The 18213-nt window shown below is 32.6% G+C and overlaps 1 protein-coding gene across 5 annotated transcripts in view; it reads right to left on the bottom strand.

Moving 5' to 3' along the window:
• The window catches only part of LOC111380643 (G-type lectin S-receptor-like serine/threonine-protein kinase At4g03230), a 78355-nt gene extending 61594 nt beyond the window's left edge, over positions 1–16761 (bottom strand). The window contains exons 1-6 of one of the 5 annotated variants that reach the window (XM_023004264.1): positions 15084–16757; positions 14787–14997; positions 14656–14699; positions 8778–8971; positions 8353–8503; positions 7676–8272 (exon numbers count right to left, since the gene is read on the bottom strand). In XM_023004264.1, coding sequence (XP_022860032.1) covers positions 7964–8272; positions 8353–8503; positions 8778–8971; positions 14656–14699; positions 14787–14997; positions 15084–16754 — 2580 coding nt within the window. In that variant the 5' untranslated portion in view covers positions 16755–16757 and the 3' untranslated portion in view covers positions 7676–7963. Of the gene's footprint in view, positions 1–7675; positions 8273–8352; positions 8504–8777; positions 8972–13359; positions 13957–14036; positions 14188–14461; positions 14700–14786; positions 14998–15083 lie in introns of those variants that run through there. The other 4 variants (XM_023004267.1, XM_023004263.1, XM_023004266.1 and 1 more) reach the window with 4 other exon arrangements.
• Positions 16762–18213: the final 1452 nt, after the last annotated feature.

Consider the following 18213-nt stretch of genomic DNA (forward strand, 5'->3'; position numbering starts at 1 on the left):
TTTTATAAAAAAATATTATTTTTTCATTCAAATTCCTATTTTTTGAGTGTTTGATTGACAATATTTTTTACATGAAAAATATTTTTTAACTTTTGATCACATAATCATATTTTCCTCAATAACAAGGAAAACATTTTCTTTAAATAGGAGTGATTTTTATTTTTCAATTAATTTACTCTATCTTTCTCTCTTTCATCTATCCTCTCTCCCTCATCTATCGACCAACAAAAAATAGATAAGTGTAATATTTTCTAAGTCGAAAAATAAATCAATCAAACACATTTAGACCATTGGGATAACGCATAGAAGAAAAAAAAAAGTGTCATTACGTGACATTTTAGACATCATCAATTACATGTCTATTCAACCCTTTGGCACAACAATTCCTTGGCTAATCTTCCACAAAGAAAAAATGTACAAACAACTAGAAATGAGAGGAAACTAGCATATCTGGACTTCTTGTTAATAAAACAAGTTTGTGGAGATTCTTGTTGAGCATAAAACGAGTGGAAGGAAATAAGAAAAATTTCCTCAACGCCCTTGTGGCATAGATACCATCAACTCATTGTTGGAGAACGAACAAACTCGGTTGATTAGAGGGCGAGCATTTTCTCATTACAAAAGCTGGTTGATTTGGGATTGGAAGAACTACAATTTTTCCACTAAGCATGAAAACTACATTTGATATGGAGGGGCAATTACAGGGGTCTTCTTCTACACCCAATAGCCCAACATTTATGCACTTGATAACTTCAGATTTCTCACAAGATTCGATGAGTATTGGGTCAACTATATCTAATGCCTTGTTTTCACTCCACAATACCTGGGCGAATAGTTAAAAATATTTTAGACTGTGAATTGGCTAAAATGTTGCATATAGCTACTTACATAACCCAAAAGATTCAAGTTTTCTGTAGATTGGTAAAATCCCGTGTTGCCCGGAAACATCCATCACATATCGAGATTTAATGGAAGGATTATAAAGAGAATACGTGTAGTAACTCTCATTAACGTTGTCAACATAACCATGACTATACATTTTGCTCAGCCTCATCTCAGGGATTAAACTGAAAATGAGCCCATTCCAAGCTCAACTAGTCCAGTGTCATTCAGTCCTATTCCATCTTATAATAATCTGACTCCCATTTGGATCTAATTCAAAAGAGAAAAGCCCAGGTGCAGGATCCTCAGAGTTTTTCCAAGAAGTGAGAACTTCCTTTGTTTTTGTACGTAATTTTTTTTTTTTTTATCGTACGCAAGGCTGCTACAGGCAACAATGTATCTGTTGGATTATCAAAACTTTGCCAAAATACTTCACTTGTCCTAGCCTCCTAGGTTCTGACTCGTCTCTCAAAACTAAATTTCCATTATCACCTAGAGTTGCCACTAAAGAATTTGAGGTTGTCAAGTTTACATTTGTGGACCAAACTGAAACCAGGGACTCATCCATAAGCATCAAATTTCCGTCTAAAATCTTAAATTCTGCAGATCTGACCCTATTTGCAACCCAAACTATGGTCATTGGAGTAACATTTTTGTACCAAATTCCAATATAATAACTGGAAGAAGTACCTGGTGTGAAGAATCCTAGTTCAAAGATGTTGCCAGAAGAGACAATTGTCTAGCTTCCAGAGAGAGAGGCTGATTTGCTGCAGTTTATGATGCTCCGATTCAAGTACGGGTACGTATCTAAATGTCGGATCTTTTATTTTTTAAAATGTAGGTCATGGGAATATGGCTAAAAAGAGTCTAAATTTTGGACACGAGTACATGATTACGTCTTTTAAGCTTCAATTTTTTTTACTAATTCAAGCCGTCATTTTGAATAAGCCAAAATCAATTGTTCACAAAGAATGAAATGAATATTGAATAAGAGGTTAAGGCGAATAAAATAAAACTTTAGGACTTAATTTTCAATTATGGGAAGTTAATTACTAAGGGTCCGTTTGATTACAAAGATGGAATTTGGGTGGAAATAAAACGAATTCCAGGAAATTGAATTACCTAGAATTTGTCCTCCAGAAATTGTAAATTATTGTGTTTAATTGGTATAATTTTTCACTTTGAAAAATGTTGAAATAAAAGTATTTTTTTTGTATTCGTTTGATTTTGTTTTACATGAAAATTGTTAATTAAAGGGATATATTTTACTGGTATTAGGGATGAAATTTGTCTCTATTGCCAAAAAAATTAATTTATGAAAATCATCTATCTTTTGGTGTTTATTTGACTTTGTTTTACATGAAAATTGTCAATTAAAGGAAAATATTTTTTTACAATAATTCTTAGAATTTGTTTCCATTGCCAAAAAAAATGCTACAGTAAATCAGAAAATGAATTTGGTGAGAATTCAAATTCCTCCAAAACATGGAAAATATCCATGTGGCTGTGGCGTTACTTTCAATTTAATATCCATGTAGTTAAAAAGTAGAGAAATTTTTCTAATTTACGGGCAAAATTCTTTATTTTGTGAATGTGTCTCTGAAAATGAGTAGAAGTTAAACTGTGACCAAGTGATTCTTAGCCTTGTTAAGTTAAAAAAGTTGATCAAAATAAAAGGTTAAAATCAGTAATTAATTATAATTACAAAAATTCGTGGAACTCTTTAACTTTTCATCAATCAACTTTTAACAAAATCAATTAAAAATTTAATTTTTATATAAACAAATTGAATAAAATGACTATACTTGTAAACCTTATTTTACGACTCCTATAAATTCTTTTAACCAACCTGCTGTCTAGAATCGTTAAATGTGTTGACATAGTGGTATATCTAAAGTTAGGGACAAAATTTTATTTAGCCACTATTTAGTGGGATTAAAATTAAATTTTAGTAGATTTTAATAAAAATAATAAAAGTGTGGTTAAAATTTCCAAATTTCATATATGATTAAAATTAATTATTAATTATAGCATAAATTAAATTTTAGATTTTAATTCTTACTGAGACTTAACTTAACTTATGTTTATAAATACTCAAAATATTTTTTATTCGAATATTTCAAGGGTTACGATATAACCTTACTTGTATAGTGATCGATGTAAATAAAACGAGCATCACGACACCGAATCCCTCATTAAACATGGTACATTAATACAAACAAAACCAATGACGTCTATACATTTCAACTTTGTTTGTCTATCATTCTATTACATTATTTTTTTTTTTACATTTTCAACAACACATTCTTAAATAAAATAATATTATACGTAAATCAAAATATTTTCCTTTTTTTTAACCACACATTTTAACATCAATAATATTTCATAATACATTATTCACAAATAACACCCCCTTCATGTTGAGTGTGTGCCGATGGTTCATGCACCTTAACCGCCGAGAATGGTACACAGAATTCGTACACGTAGATCACTTAGCAAAATTTGGTTGAAAGATAAAAATAAAAAATAAAAAATTTGAACCACACAAATGCTGCCCGTAAAAATTTTGTGAAACAAAATCTGTACACTTAATATTTTTCTTTGGAAAAAACCCCTTGGACGGGGAAACTGCCATGGTGCAGTTATAGGGCCAATTTGACAGTCCCGTAATTGGGTGTTTTTTCATTTATTTTTTAAACTTTTAATAGAAAATTGCCATTTGTAATCTAGAAAAAAAAAATTATGTCATTAAACCTATTTGTGTAGCACAGTTGTATAAATTTTGAGCACGTTTAACTTAACTTAAAAAGGATATTATCTAATTGTAATATTCAATATCATACAAACATTACCCAACTTATTTAATTAAATTATTGTTGTTTATTTTATTATTTTACGTTTAAATTATTTTGCTAACATTATTTTAGTTTTTTGTCTAATAATAGGATTTTACTATTCAAAAGAGATAATTTCATGTTTCAAATTGATAAAAAGATAATTTTGTCATAGGATTTTCTTATTTAAAAAAGATATACAATTTCACGTTTTAAATTAAGAGAGCTTTTCCAATTTCGTGATTCGAATTAATATTATACTAAATGAATGATTTGTCATTTTCATTCCAACATTATTGAAACAAACAAAATTTGCAGGTACTTTAATTTCAATGAAGTGGTTATAATTTATTTTATAAATTAATTAATTAATTTGGTCATTATCTGGTAATTTGGGGGTAATGGAAGGACAAAACATGGAATTGTCAATTAAAGTGAATTTTCATTTATGCAAACAAAACCCTAAACCACTGATAAAGAGAGAGAAAGAATGGGGGAAAAAAGAAGAAAAGGGAAAGAAAAAAGAAGGAAGGAGAAGGGAAAACATAGCGCTGTCGTCCTTCTCAACCCTCTCGAAGGTGACTTTAGGTTTATAGAGATCAAAAAGGGGAAAGGGGAAAAATGAAGAAGAAGAAAGAAGAAGCGAAAAGGGTGAAGTGTTCGATTAAAACTTGGAGGATCCAATACATATCTCATACCTATATACATGTCGTATCATGTCCAACACGGGTACTCCTACTATTTTGAAGAGTTCAAGCATTGGAGGCTATAATGCTGTCAGCTCCTTGAGAATGATCAATGTTTATAGAGAAACATAGGAAAAACAACATAAAGAGAATAAACCAACAAGTATTCTTCCGAATCATAGCTGCAAAAGATGTGTGTGTGTGAGAGAGAGAGAGAGAGAGAGTGAGTGAAACAAGAAGCCACTGTTTGGTGGTCATTATTTCCATTTTAAAGAGTTTTGAATAATATTTTTAGTTAAATGTATAGTTAAAAATAAGAAAAAAAAATTGGATTTACATACAGAATATTTTATTTTGTAAATCTCAGGTAAAAAATGATCCTGTTAAAAAAAAGGGGGGGTTTTAAAACAATGGGAATCAAACGGAGGCAAGGTGCTTTTTGTCAAGTGCGTGCTATTTATGGGAGAAAGGCCATTCACTTATATTTTTCCCGATCTACAAATGATGCTGACCTGCTTTTTACACCATGAAGGTTCCTGTGGGGTAGAAAGATTTGATTGGAGTTGGACTTGTGAATACATAGGTAGGCCAACGGACAGTGATTTAATCAACTTGATTGGAGAATGTCAAATTATGTTGTGGATCAATACATTTTGAGCAAAATAGTTATTCCATTAATCAGTATGGCCACAACAAAGTGCGGTACATTCAACCCAATATTCAGTGTGAAATGGAGCCTTCAAATAAAGCTAGATAGTGGGCTATAGAATTCCTCTCGCTAGCAACATGTACCATCTCAATCACCAGTATCATCTAATACAAAGCTACTGCCACCATGAATAAATCACTTGATTGGAGAATGTCAAATTTTGTTGTGGATCAATACATTTTGAGCAAAATAGTATTCCATTAATCAGTATGGCCACAACAAAGTGAGGTACATTCATCCGAATATTCAATGTGAAATGGAGCCTACAAAGGAAGCTAGATAGTGGGCTATGGAAATCCTATTGCTAGGAATATAGCAACATGTACCATCTCAATCACCAATATCATCTAATACTAAGCTATTGCCACCATGAAACTGTGTCTTACAGCGAACATCAGACCAGCTTGGAGTGCCATAGATTCAGCTACAGCAGACGAGAACCCCACTCCATGCAAGAAACATGAGCAGCTATGGTCTCAAATCACAGAAAAACTAGGCTAAGTGTCTTAATCTTCATTCACTAGAACCTCCAACGTCGGATGAAAATTATAGCTGTCTTGCTTTGCATTAGGTCTTCGGGTGCAGGGATGGAACCACACATTTTCTACTGTGGGGTCAAAAATTAAATATGCTCGAACCGCACTTCAAGAATGACAGGCTTCAGTCATTGGCGCTCAAGCGTCTTCTTCTAGCCTTACCTGATGTCCGAAGTTTCTATCATGTCAAAGCATACCTAAATTTTCGAAACACTAAAAATGAATAAATACACAAAAATATAAGTCGGCAAATAAACTAGAATAAGAAATTTCCCCAAAAAAGGGGAGATCACCTGATAGCTTTCAATTACATGAATAAAAACGAACATGTTTATCATTGCAACAAGTTAGTTGGGTTGAATTACTTATTCGCTCAAAGATTCTTATAATTTACTTCACTTAAATTATTATCATATTTTATTAATATGAAGGATATATATATATATATATATGAAACCAAAGGGATAAGATGAATAAAACGTATAATTACCAACATATATGTACATGGACGTGTATAGAAGTATGAAATCAAAGGGAGAACATCAAGAAAACATATACCTATATATATACGTATATATTTACATACATGTGTGTGCACAGAAACATGAAATCAATTTTTTACATTAGGGACATCACAGCTGCAGAAAAAAGAAATAATCAAAATTAAGTTGAAATTAGGCAAATGGATGGCAGAAAGTGAACAAAAGCAAAGATCAAGATGAAAATGGTGAGTTTGATATCCTTGCAACTTGGATATACTTGTTTATGGAATTTTTTTCAAATATATACCTTCAATAACCATAAATTATGCAACTACTGTGTATAGATTGAAGAAAAAAATAAATAAATAAAATTATGGGGTCACTTGACCCCATATGATCCCATGTGGGTCCGTCCATGTTAGGGTGGTGCAATGCAGCTACTTGCCGGTCAGCAAAGGAACGATCATCAGGTCGTACATGGAAGACAAAAAGTTTTTTTAATTTTCTAACAAAAAACTCTAAAAAGTCTTCCACAAGCCACAAATATATAACTCTAGTCAAGAGGAATCTAGGATTTTTGTTAAAGATGACTTAAATAAACCCAAAAAAAAAAAATCAATTTAATTAAATTTATATATAAATAAGGCACAAGGCAACAACGATTCAATAAGTTTATTTAAATATAAGCTATTATCAATAGCAATTACCTAATAAATAAAAATATGATGACAAACGAAGTACTTACGAATTGTTGTTTGACATACTATTATCAATGGAATACAATGAAAGAGTTAAAAATTTTCAAATTCCTGATTTTTATTTTTTTATTATTATGTGAAAATAAATTCAGAAAATCAAAAAAGACAACTATTTTTTTTTAAATTACTCCCCTTCAAAGAAAAATAAGATTCTATATCTTTCTTACACTCCACCCAATCAAAGGTAACAATCACCTTTTGCACGTTCATATCTGTCAATATTATTCACCCTTAGTAAATATATATAGAAACAATTACCAAAATAATATTCGCGTTGTTTATCTCTTTTTAGTATTATTTTCCTGTAAATTTGATTGCATAACCATAAAAATATGATGATTTTCTTTATAAATTTTCAATTCAATAATTAAAATTTAAAAACGATAAGAATAATTTGATTTGAGTCAAATTCTAATAGCGTGCAATCTTGTCGCACCTGGCCAACCTTCAACAAAATACTGGTGAAACGAGATAACAGACTATGCCCAGTTTGTTTGTGATTAAAATCTAAATTTTAATCTAAATCAAAGTCAACAATTAATTTCAACCATGTATTTCATAGAATCCACAACTTTTCAACCATACATTCCATCAATTTTTATCAAAAGCTACTAAAAATTTGATTTTTAATCCTAATCAATGAGGGGCTATGTATGTCTTCAGGATTTTCACCTAAGAGGCGTGGACAGGCCTAGGGATCCATTAATATCCTATTCAACATCTGATGTAACCATTGTGTATATATAAATGTACAAGTAGAGTTCAGTAGTTGGAAGATTAAAATATAGCAGAACAACATACTCCATTATTTCTAGCAATGGCATTACATAACAGTTTGTTTTCATATACAATTTATTTTATTCATTACTAATAGAATATTTGTATATGACTCTTACCAATACACCAGAAGTAAAATAACATAAAAGAGATGTAAAATGAGTGTATCAGAGATTGCAGTCTTACTCGGCATAGTTCTGCATACACCAGTTTCTAGAGGATATTAAGGAAGTAATTGGTGCAAATTTCGGTTGAACATACAAACAAACAACACTAATGCACGGAAATAAGCAAATTCCTCATCTCCCTTTTGGATCAGACATTGTCAATTCATTGGAAATTGAATCCGGTTTATTCGAGGATGAGGATGATGTGCTAACAACACGTTTTCTCATTACAAAAGCTGGTTGATTGGGAACGGGAACAACTACAGTTTCGCCACTAAGCATTAGGACTACATTTAACATAGTGGGACGATCACTAGGATCTTCTTCCACGCACAAAAGTCCAACATTAATGCACTTTATAACTTCAGATTTCTCACAAGATTCAAGCAGTATTGGGTCCACTAGATCGAGTGCCTTGTTTTCACTCCACAATCTCCATACCTGCAGGAATAGCTTCAAAATATTTTAGACTATGAATTGGATAAAATCTTGCATATAAATGGAGGAATTTATCTACTTACATAACCCAAGAGATTCAAGTCTTCCGAGGATTGGTAAAATCCGGTGTTTTTCTTTCCCGTGACTATCTCGAGTACAACAACCCCAAAACTAAATACATCTGACTTTATAGAGAATATTCCATCTGATGCATACTCCGGAGACATATAACCACTTGATCAAGGTAAATAGAAGTTAGTGTGTGTGTATATATATATATGACACAATATCATGCGTATATCAAGTGTCTATATACATAATAAACATGCATAGCTTATTAGAAATTTGTCACATGGCACAAAGGAGCCAAGAACTGAATTGTTGATCTAGGCCAATATCTGGAGATTGTATGTGCATGATCATTACAATCAGATAAGATATGAAAGGTTTCAGTTCTTCATGCTTTTAGTAGTCTCAGTGTAATTATATCATTTTAATCGACACTTACTAGGTTCCTGTGACTTTACTGGTGCTTGCTTCTGTTCCTGTGCCCTCAACAATTCTTGCCAAACCGAAGTATGAAATTTTGGGGTTCATCTCTTCGTCTAACAGAATGTTGCTTGTTTTCAAATCTCTATGAATTATCCTCAACCTTGAATCTTGATGAAGATAAAGAACCCCTCTTGCTATCCCCAAGATGATGTCAATAACACCCCCTTCATGTTGAGTGTGTGCCGATGGTTCATGCACCTTAACCGCCGAGAATGGTACACAGAATTCGTACACGTAGGTCACTTAGCAAAATTTGGTTGAAAGATAAAAATAAAAAATTTGAACCACACAGATGCTGCCCGTAAAAATTTTGTGAAACAAAATCTGTACACTTAATATTTTTCTTTGGAAAAAACCCCTTGGACGGGGAAACTGCCATGGTGCAGTTATAGGGCCAATTTGACAGTCCCGTAATTGGGTGTTTTTTCATTTATTTTTTAAACTTTTAATAGAAAATTGCCATTTGTAATCTAGAAAAAAAAAATTATGTCATTAAACCTATTTGTGTAGCACAGTTGTATAAATTTTGAGCACGTTTAACTTAACTTAAAAAGGATATTATCTAATTGTAATATTCAATATCATACAAACATTACCCAACTTATTTAATTAAATTATTGTTGTTTATTTTATTATTTTACGTTTAAATTATTTTGCTAACATTATTTTAGTTTTTTGTCTAATAATAGGATTTTACTATTCAAAAGAGATAATTTCATGTTTCAAATTGATAAAAAGATAATTTTGTCATAGGATTTTCTTATTTAAAAAAGATATACAATTTCACGTTTTAAATTAAGAGAGCTTTTCCAATTTCGTGATTCGAATTAATATTATACTAAATGAATGATTTGTCATTTTCATTCCAACATTATTGAAACAAACAAAATTTGCAGGTACTTTAATTTCAATGAAGTGGTTATAATTTATTTTATAAATTAATTAATTAATTTGGTCATTATCTGGTAATTTGGGGGTAATGGAAGGACAAAACATGGAATTGTCAATTAAAGTGAATTTTCATTTATGCAAACAAAACCCTAAACCACTGATAAAGAGAGAGAAAGAATGGGGGAAAAAAGAAGAAAAGGGAAAGAAAAAAGAAGGAAGGAGAAGGGAAAACATAGCGCTGTCGTCCTTCTCAACCCTCTCGAAGGTGACTTTAGGTTTATAGAGATCAAAAAGGGGAAAGGGGAAAAATGAAGAAGAAGAAAGAAGAAGCGAAAAGGGTGAAGTGTTCGATTAAAACTTGGAGGATCCAATACATATCTCATACCTATATACATGTCGTATCATGTCCAACACGGGTACTCCTACTATTTTGAAGAGTTCAAGCATTGGAGGCTATAATGCTGTCAGCTCCTTGAGAATGATCAATGTTTATAGAGAAACATAGGAAAAACAACATAAAGAGAATAAACCAACAAGTATTCTTCCGAATCATAGCTGCAAAAGATGTGTGTGTGTGAGAGAGAGAGAGAGAGAGAGTGAGTGAAACAAGAAGCCACTGTTTGGTGGTCATTATTTCCATTTTAAAGAGTTTTGAATAATATTTTTAGTTAAATGTATAGTTAAAAATAAGAAAAAAAAATTGGATTTACATACAGAATATTTTATTTTGTAAATCTCAGGTAAAAAATGATCCTGTTAAAAAAAAGGGGGGGGTTTTAAAACAATGGGAATCAAACGGAGGCAAGGTGCTTTTTGTCAAGTGCGTGCTATTTATGGGAGAAAGGCCATTCACTTATATTTTTCCCGATCTACAAATGATGCTGACCTGCTTTTTACACCATGAAGGTTCCTGTGGGGTAGAAAGATTTGATTGGAGTTGGACTTGTGAATACATAGGTAGGCCAACGGACAGTGATTTAATCAACTTGATTGGAGAATGTCAAATTATGTTGTGGATCAATACATTTTGAGCAAAATAGTTATTCCATTAATCAGTATGGCCACAACAAAGTGCGGTACATTCAACCCAATATTCAGTGTGAAATGGAGCCTTCAAATAAAGCTAGATAGTGGGCTATAGAATTCCTCTCGCTAGCAACATGTACCATCTCAATCACCAGTATCATCTAATACAAAGCTACTGCCACCATGAATAAATCACTTGATTGGAGAATGTCAAATTTTGTTGTGGATCAATACATTTTGAGCAAAATAGTATTCCATTAATCAGTATGGCCACAACAAAGTGAGGTACATTCATCCGAATATTCAATGTGAAATGGAGCCTACAAAGGAAGCTAGATAGTGGGCTATGGAAATCCTATTGCTAGGAATATAGCAACATGTACCATCTCAATCACCAATATCATCTAATACTAAGCTATTGCCACCATGAAACTGTGTCTTACAGCGAACATCAGACCAGCTTGGAGTGCCATAGATTCAGCTACAGCAGACGAGAACCCCACTCCATGCAAGAAACATGAGCAGCTATGGTCTCAAATCACAGAAAAACTAGGCTAAGTGTCTTAATCTTCATTCACTAGAACCTCCAACGTCGGATGAAAATTATAGCTGTCTTGCTTTGCATTAGGTCTTCGGGTGCAGGGATGGAACCACACATTTTCTACTGTGGGGTCAAAAATTAAATATGCTCGAACCGCACTTCAAGAATGACAGGCTTCAGTCATTGGCGCTCAAGCGTCTTCTTCTAGCCTTACCTGATGTCCGAAGTTTCTATCATGTCAAAGCATACCTAAATTTTCGAAACACTAAAAATGAATAAATACACAAAAATATAAGTCGGCAAATAAACTAGAATAAGAAATTTCCCCAAAAAAGGGGAGATCACCTGATAGCTTTCAATTACATGAATAAAAACGAACATGTTTATCATTGCAACAAGTTAGTTGGGTTGAATTACTTATTCGCTCAAAGATTCTTATAATTTACTTCACTTAAATTATTATCATATTTTATTAATATGAAGGATATATATATATATATATATGAAACCAAAGGGATAAGATGAATAAAACGTATAATTACCAACATATATGTACATGGACGTGTATAGAAGTATGAAATCAAAGGGAGAACATCAAGAAAACATATACCTATATATATACGTATATATTTACATACATGTGTGTGCACAGAAACATGAAATCAATTTTTTACATTAGGGACATCACAGCTGCAGAAAAAAGAAATAATCAAAATTAAGTTGAAATTAGGCAAATGGATGGCAGAAAGTGAACAAAAGCAAAGATCAAGATGAAAATGGTGAGTTTGATATCCTTGCAACTTGGATATACTTGTTTATGGAATTTTTTTCAAATATATACCTTCAATAACCATAAATTATGCAACTACTGTGTATAGATTGAAGAAAAAAATAAATAAATAAAATTATGGGGTCACTTGACCCCATATGATCCCATGTGGGTCCGTCCATGTTAGGGTGGTGCAATGCAGCTACTTGCCGGTCAGCAAAGGAACGATCATCAGGTCGTACATGGAAGACAAAAAGTTTTTTTAATTTTCTAACAAAAAACTCTAAAAAGTCTTCCACAAGCCACAAATATATAACTCTAGTCAAGAGGAATCTAGGATTTTTGTTAAAGATGACTTAAATAAACCCAAAAAAAAAAAATCAATTTAATTAAATTTATATATAAATAAGGCACAAGGCAACAACGATTCAATAAGTTTATTTAAATATAAGCTATTATCAATAGCAATTACCTAATAAATAAAAATATGATGACAAACGAAGTACTTACGAATTGTTGTTTGACATACTATTATCAATGGAATACAATGAAAGAGTTAAAAATTTTCAAATTCCTGATTTTTATTTTTTTATTATTATGTGAAAATAAATTCAGAAAATCAAAAAAGACAACTATTTTTTTTTAAATTACTCCCCTTCAAAGAAAAATAAGATTCTATATCTTTCTTACACTCCACCCAATCAAAGGTAACAATCACCTTTTGCACGTTCATATCTGTCAATGTTATTCACCCTTAGTAAATATATATAGAAACAATTACCAAAATAATATTCGCGTTGTTTATCTCTTTTTAGTATTATTTTCCTGTAAATTTGATTGCATAACCATAAAAATATGATGATTTTCTTTATAAATTTTCAATTCAATAATTAAAATTTAAAAACGATAAGAATAATTTGATTTGAGTCAAATTCTAATAGCGTGCAATCTTGTCGCACCTGGCCAACCTTCAACAAAATACTGGTGAAACGAGATAACAGACTATGCCCAGTTTGTTTGTGATTAAAATCTAAATTTTAATCTAAATCAAAGTCAACAATTAATTTCAACCATGTATTTCATAGAATCCACAACTTTTCAACCATACATTCCATCAATTTTTATCAAAAGCTACTAAAAATTTGATTTTTAATCCTAATCAATGAGGGGCTATGTATGTCTTCAGGATTTTCACCTAAGAGGCGTGGACAGGCCTAGGGATCCATTAATATCCTATTCAACATCTGATGTAACCATTGTGTATATATAAATGTACAAGTAGAGTTCAGTAGTTGGAAGATTAAAATATAGCAGAACAACATACTCCATTATTTCTAGCAATGGCATTACATAACAGTTTGTTTTCATATACAATTTATTTTATTCATTACTAATAGAATATTTGTATATGACTCTTACCAATACACCAGAAGTAAAATAACATAAAAGAGATGTAAAATGAGTGTATCAGAGATTGCAGTCTTACTCGGCATAGTTCTGCATACACCAGTTTCTAGAGGATATTAAGGAAGTAATTGGTGCAAATTTCGGTTGAACATACAAACAAACAACACTAATGCACGGAAATAAGCAAATTCCTCATCTCCCTTTTGGATCAGACATTGTCAATTCATTGGAAATTGAATCCGGTTTATTCGAGGATGAGGATGATGTGCTAACAACACGTTTTCTCATTACAAAAGCTGGTTGATTGGGAACGGGAACAACTACAGTTTCGCCACTAAGCATTAGGACTACATTTAACATAGTGGGACGATCACTAGGATCTTCTTCCACGTACAAAAGTCCAACATTAATGCACTTTATAACTTCAGATTTCTCACAAGATTCAAGCAGTATTGGGTCCACTAGATCGAGTGCCTTGTTTTCACTCCACAATCTCCATACCTGCAGGAATAGCTTCAAAATATTTTAGACTATGAATTGGATAAAATCTTGCATATAAATGGAGGAATTTATCTACTTACATAACCCAAGAGATTCAAGTCTTCCGAGGATTGGTAAAATCCGGTGTTTTTCTTTCCCGTGACTATCTCGAGTACAACAACCCCAAAACTAAATACATCTGACTTTATAGAGAATATTCCATCTGATGCATACTCCGGAGACATATAACCACTTGATCAAGGTAAATAGAAGTTAGTGTGTGTGTATATATATATATGACACAATATCATGCGTATATCAAGTGTCTATATACATAATAAACATGCATAGCTTATTAGAAATTTGTCACATGGCACAAAGGAGCCAAGAACTGAATTGTTGATCTAGGCCAATATCTGGAGATTGTATGTGCATGATCATTACAATCAGATAAGATATGAAAGGTTTCAGTTCTTCATGCTTTTAGTAGTCTCAGTGTAATTATATCATTTTAATCGACACTTACTAGGTTCCTGTGACTTTACTGGTGCTTGCTTCTGTTCCTGTGCCCTCAACAATTCTTGCCAAACCGAAGTATGAAATTTTAGGGGTCATCTCTTTGTCTAACAAAATGTTGCTTGTTTTTAGATCACTATGAATTATCCTCAACCTTGAATCTTGATGAAGATAAAGAACCCCTCTTGCTATCCCCAAGATGATGTCAAGCCGCTTCTTCCAGTTCAGTAACATGCATAATTTTTTATCTAGTATTTGCAAAAATATAAATATAAATAATTATTAGTTAAAATGAAAATTGCAAATATAAATCATATCATTTTCCATGAACTAACCAAATATAAAGGCATCCAAACTTTTGTTGGGCATGTATTCATAGAGTAAGATCTTTTCATTCCCCTCCATGCAGTAGCCCAAAAGGCGAACGAGGTTTCGGTGTTGAAGTTTTGCAATCAATACAATTTCGTTTTGAAATTCGTTAATGCCTTGCAAAGAACAGCTTGACAACCTTTTCACTGCAATTTCTTGCCCACCGGGAAACGTTCCCTGCAAGAGTTGTGAGCTAGAATCAATACAAAAGGAAGCACAAACTTTGTTGTAGCAAACAATTATGGAGAGAACAATAGTTAAACCTTGTAAACAGGACCAAATCCCCCACGTCCAAGTTTACGTATGTCTGAGAAGTTCTCAGTAGCAGCTATTATACTTTCCCAACTGCAGAAAGGAACACTTATACCACTCTTGTTATCTCCCTCCAACTTATCTGATGAATTTTTGGTTTCAATTTGCAACGTGTCCTTGTACCTAAATGCTAACGGTGATCCCTCAACTGCTTTCGTAGTCCCAGATTTATGCCTGTGACATATCCGTATCACGACAGTGGCCAATAGAACCATAACAACAGCAGCAGAACCCACAACAGATCCAATTACAAGTACTTTACTTTTTTTATTATTTGAAAACTGAGATGCAGAGGCGGAAAGTCTAATGTGGATCATTCTTTTACTGCCATTATTTTTTGTGGATTGTTGTAAATCAATTAGTTCCCCAGTCCAAACCAAGCATGCATTGTCTTCGTAAAAGTAAGCTGTACAAGAGCAATTACTCAAGCAGATAGATTTACACTCTCTAGCACTCCCTGCCATCACTGTTTGTGAATTAGAGGGTAACTGAACAAGGTTATTCGCCAGAAACTTGTCTTTTCTGTCACTCGTACAGTTCAAAATGATCTCTCTCACACAGCCACCCGAATAATCCTTCAAACGCCAATCATATTCCGACCTTTGCTTAAATCCGGGCAAACAATAACATGAATTCTGATTGCAGGTACCAAATGCCCCACAATAAGCATACACATCACATTGTAACGTAGGTTGATGCCAAACCATTTGCCGTTCCTTCTTATACCACAATAACAGCGTAACTTGCCCAGAAGCATTCAACACATATGCAGATTTAAGGGACGGATTATTAAGAGAAAATGTGTAGGAACTCTCATTAACGTTGTCAACATAAAAATGATTATAAATACCGTTCATACTCATTTCGGAGACTGAAGTGAAAAAAAACCCATTCCAACTTCCACTAGTCCAGTACCATATAGTCCTACTCCAACTCAAGATTACCTGACTCTTATTTGGATCTAATTTCAAATGGAAAAGCCCAGGTGCAGGATCCACCGAGTTTTTCCAAGAAGTGAGAACTTTCTTTGTTTTTGTATGTTTATCATAGGCAAGTTTGCTACCAGGCAACAACGTATCTGTTGGATTATCAAAACTTTGCCAAAATCCTTCACTTGTCCTAGGTTCTGACTCATCTCTCAAAACTAAATTTCCATTATCACCTAGAGTTGACACAAGAGAATTTAAGGTTGTCAAATTTACATTTGTGGACCAAATTGAAACCTGGGACTCATCCATGAGCACCAAATTCTCATCTAAAATCTTAAATTCTGCAGAGTTCATGTCTGAAATGGTTGTCTCCCTATTTGCTACCCAAACTATGGTAATTGGACTAATATTTTTGTACCAAATTCCAATATAATAACGGGAAGAAGTACCTGGTTTGAAGAATCCCAGTTCAAAAGTCCCATCAGAAGACACGATTGTCTGATTTCCAGAGAGAGATTGGTTTGCTCTGATGCTGTCTCCTCCTAGTGAAAGATTGATGTTAATATAGAAACATAGGAAAAACAACACAGAGAGAATGAAACAACGAGTGTTCTTCGGGATCATAGCTGCAGTAGATGCGTGCATAGACAAGAAGAGAGAGTATGAAATAAGAAGTGTTTTTTTCAAGCGCATGCTATTTGAGAAGGAAAGTCATAGTAGTCAAAAGATTTTTAATCCACGATGGTGTGGGGTAGAGAGAGTCATGTCAAGTTGAAATTAGGGATACATAGGTAGACCAAAAATAACTGGGTTAGTTGAGTCAACTTGCTTTTAGAATGAAAAATAAAATATGTATTCCATTAATCAATGGACCATAATAACGTGAGCATTGCCAGTACTATGATTTTCTGGGGCCTAGTACAAAATTTCATGAATTAGGTCCCAAGTTGTTGAATGTTACAAATTAATTGGTCATTAATTTACAAACCAAAAAAATTAATTATGCAAGTGGTTTAAATAGGAAGTAACAATCCTTCTCACTTTCCGAGCTTGGGATTGAGTACATTTAATGTCGGCGAAATTAAAATTGTACTAAAATAAAATATTTCGTGTACAATTTTTTTTACTAAGAAAAATTCATGTAATTTTTTTTTAAAAAAGATTGATGTAAAAAATTATACAATTAAATCAAGAAACTAAAACTTAAAATATTAAGATCTTATGCTTGGATATGTTGCAACTTCTCGACTATTATACTGCTAACTTGATTAAACACATAATTCTCAACATTCTTAGTCTTTCAAGCATGCTAGAGCCTCCAATATATCTTCTTTTTAGCCTTGATCATTTGTCTGAGAAAAATCCTACCATTTAAACTAAACACTGCAATGCTTTTGTAAATACCAGAGGTGTTAATAGATCATGTACAATTTTTGCTACAATTGGATATTATCGTTCATTACACTTTCACCATTATAGAAAATCAAATTTCCCTATTCCTTTTGGTTTTAAAATACTACAAACTTTCGCACTTTGAAATACTTAGATAACTCGGAAGATCGTCACTTACTGTTCTAGGTAGTGATGAACTACTACTAACTGAGAGAGTACTTTTATAGGAGATTAAAAAATCCCATAAATCGTCTGAATGAATTACACTATTCTTTGGATTTTGGGGGAGTAGAATTGCACTAGCTTTCCTTTTCAACATGGCTATTATACATTTGACTAGGTCCGTTTGATTGTAAAAATGAAATTTGGGTGGAAGGAAAACGAACTTCTAAGGAATTGAATTGTCTCAAACTTGTTTTACTAAAAATTGTCAATTAAATGTGTTTGATTGGTATATATATATGTATAAAGCTGGAAAACCCATTTCTCACCAAAATCAAAGGAAAGTTAATTCCTTAGAAAGTTGTAACATCAAGTCACGTAGGGAATTAATTGGAAAAAGAAGTCCACGGAAAATATGGCCCATGAAACATGCCATTTTGGTTTTCCATTTTCCATGGAAAATTGAGGCTATCAAATAGGCCCTTAGAACAATTTTTATATCCACAGGTAGAGGTGGTACTTCCAAAGTCAAGTTATGTGGAATTTCCTTTTTAATAGCTTTAGTGCCTTCAAAATTAAATCGAGGGTCTTTTATCGA

Source organism: Olea europaea, unplaced genomic scaffold (genome assembly GCF_002742605.1).
Source record: "Olea europaea var. sylvestris unplaced genomic scaffold, O_europaea_v1 scaffold218, whole genome shotgun sequence".
Taxonomy (NCBI): domain Eukaryota; kingdom Viridiplantae; phylum Streptophyta; class Magnoliopsida; order Lamiales; family Oleaceae; genus Olea; species Olea europaea.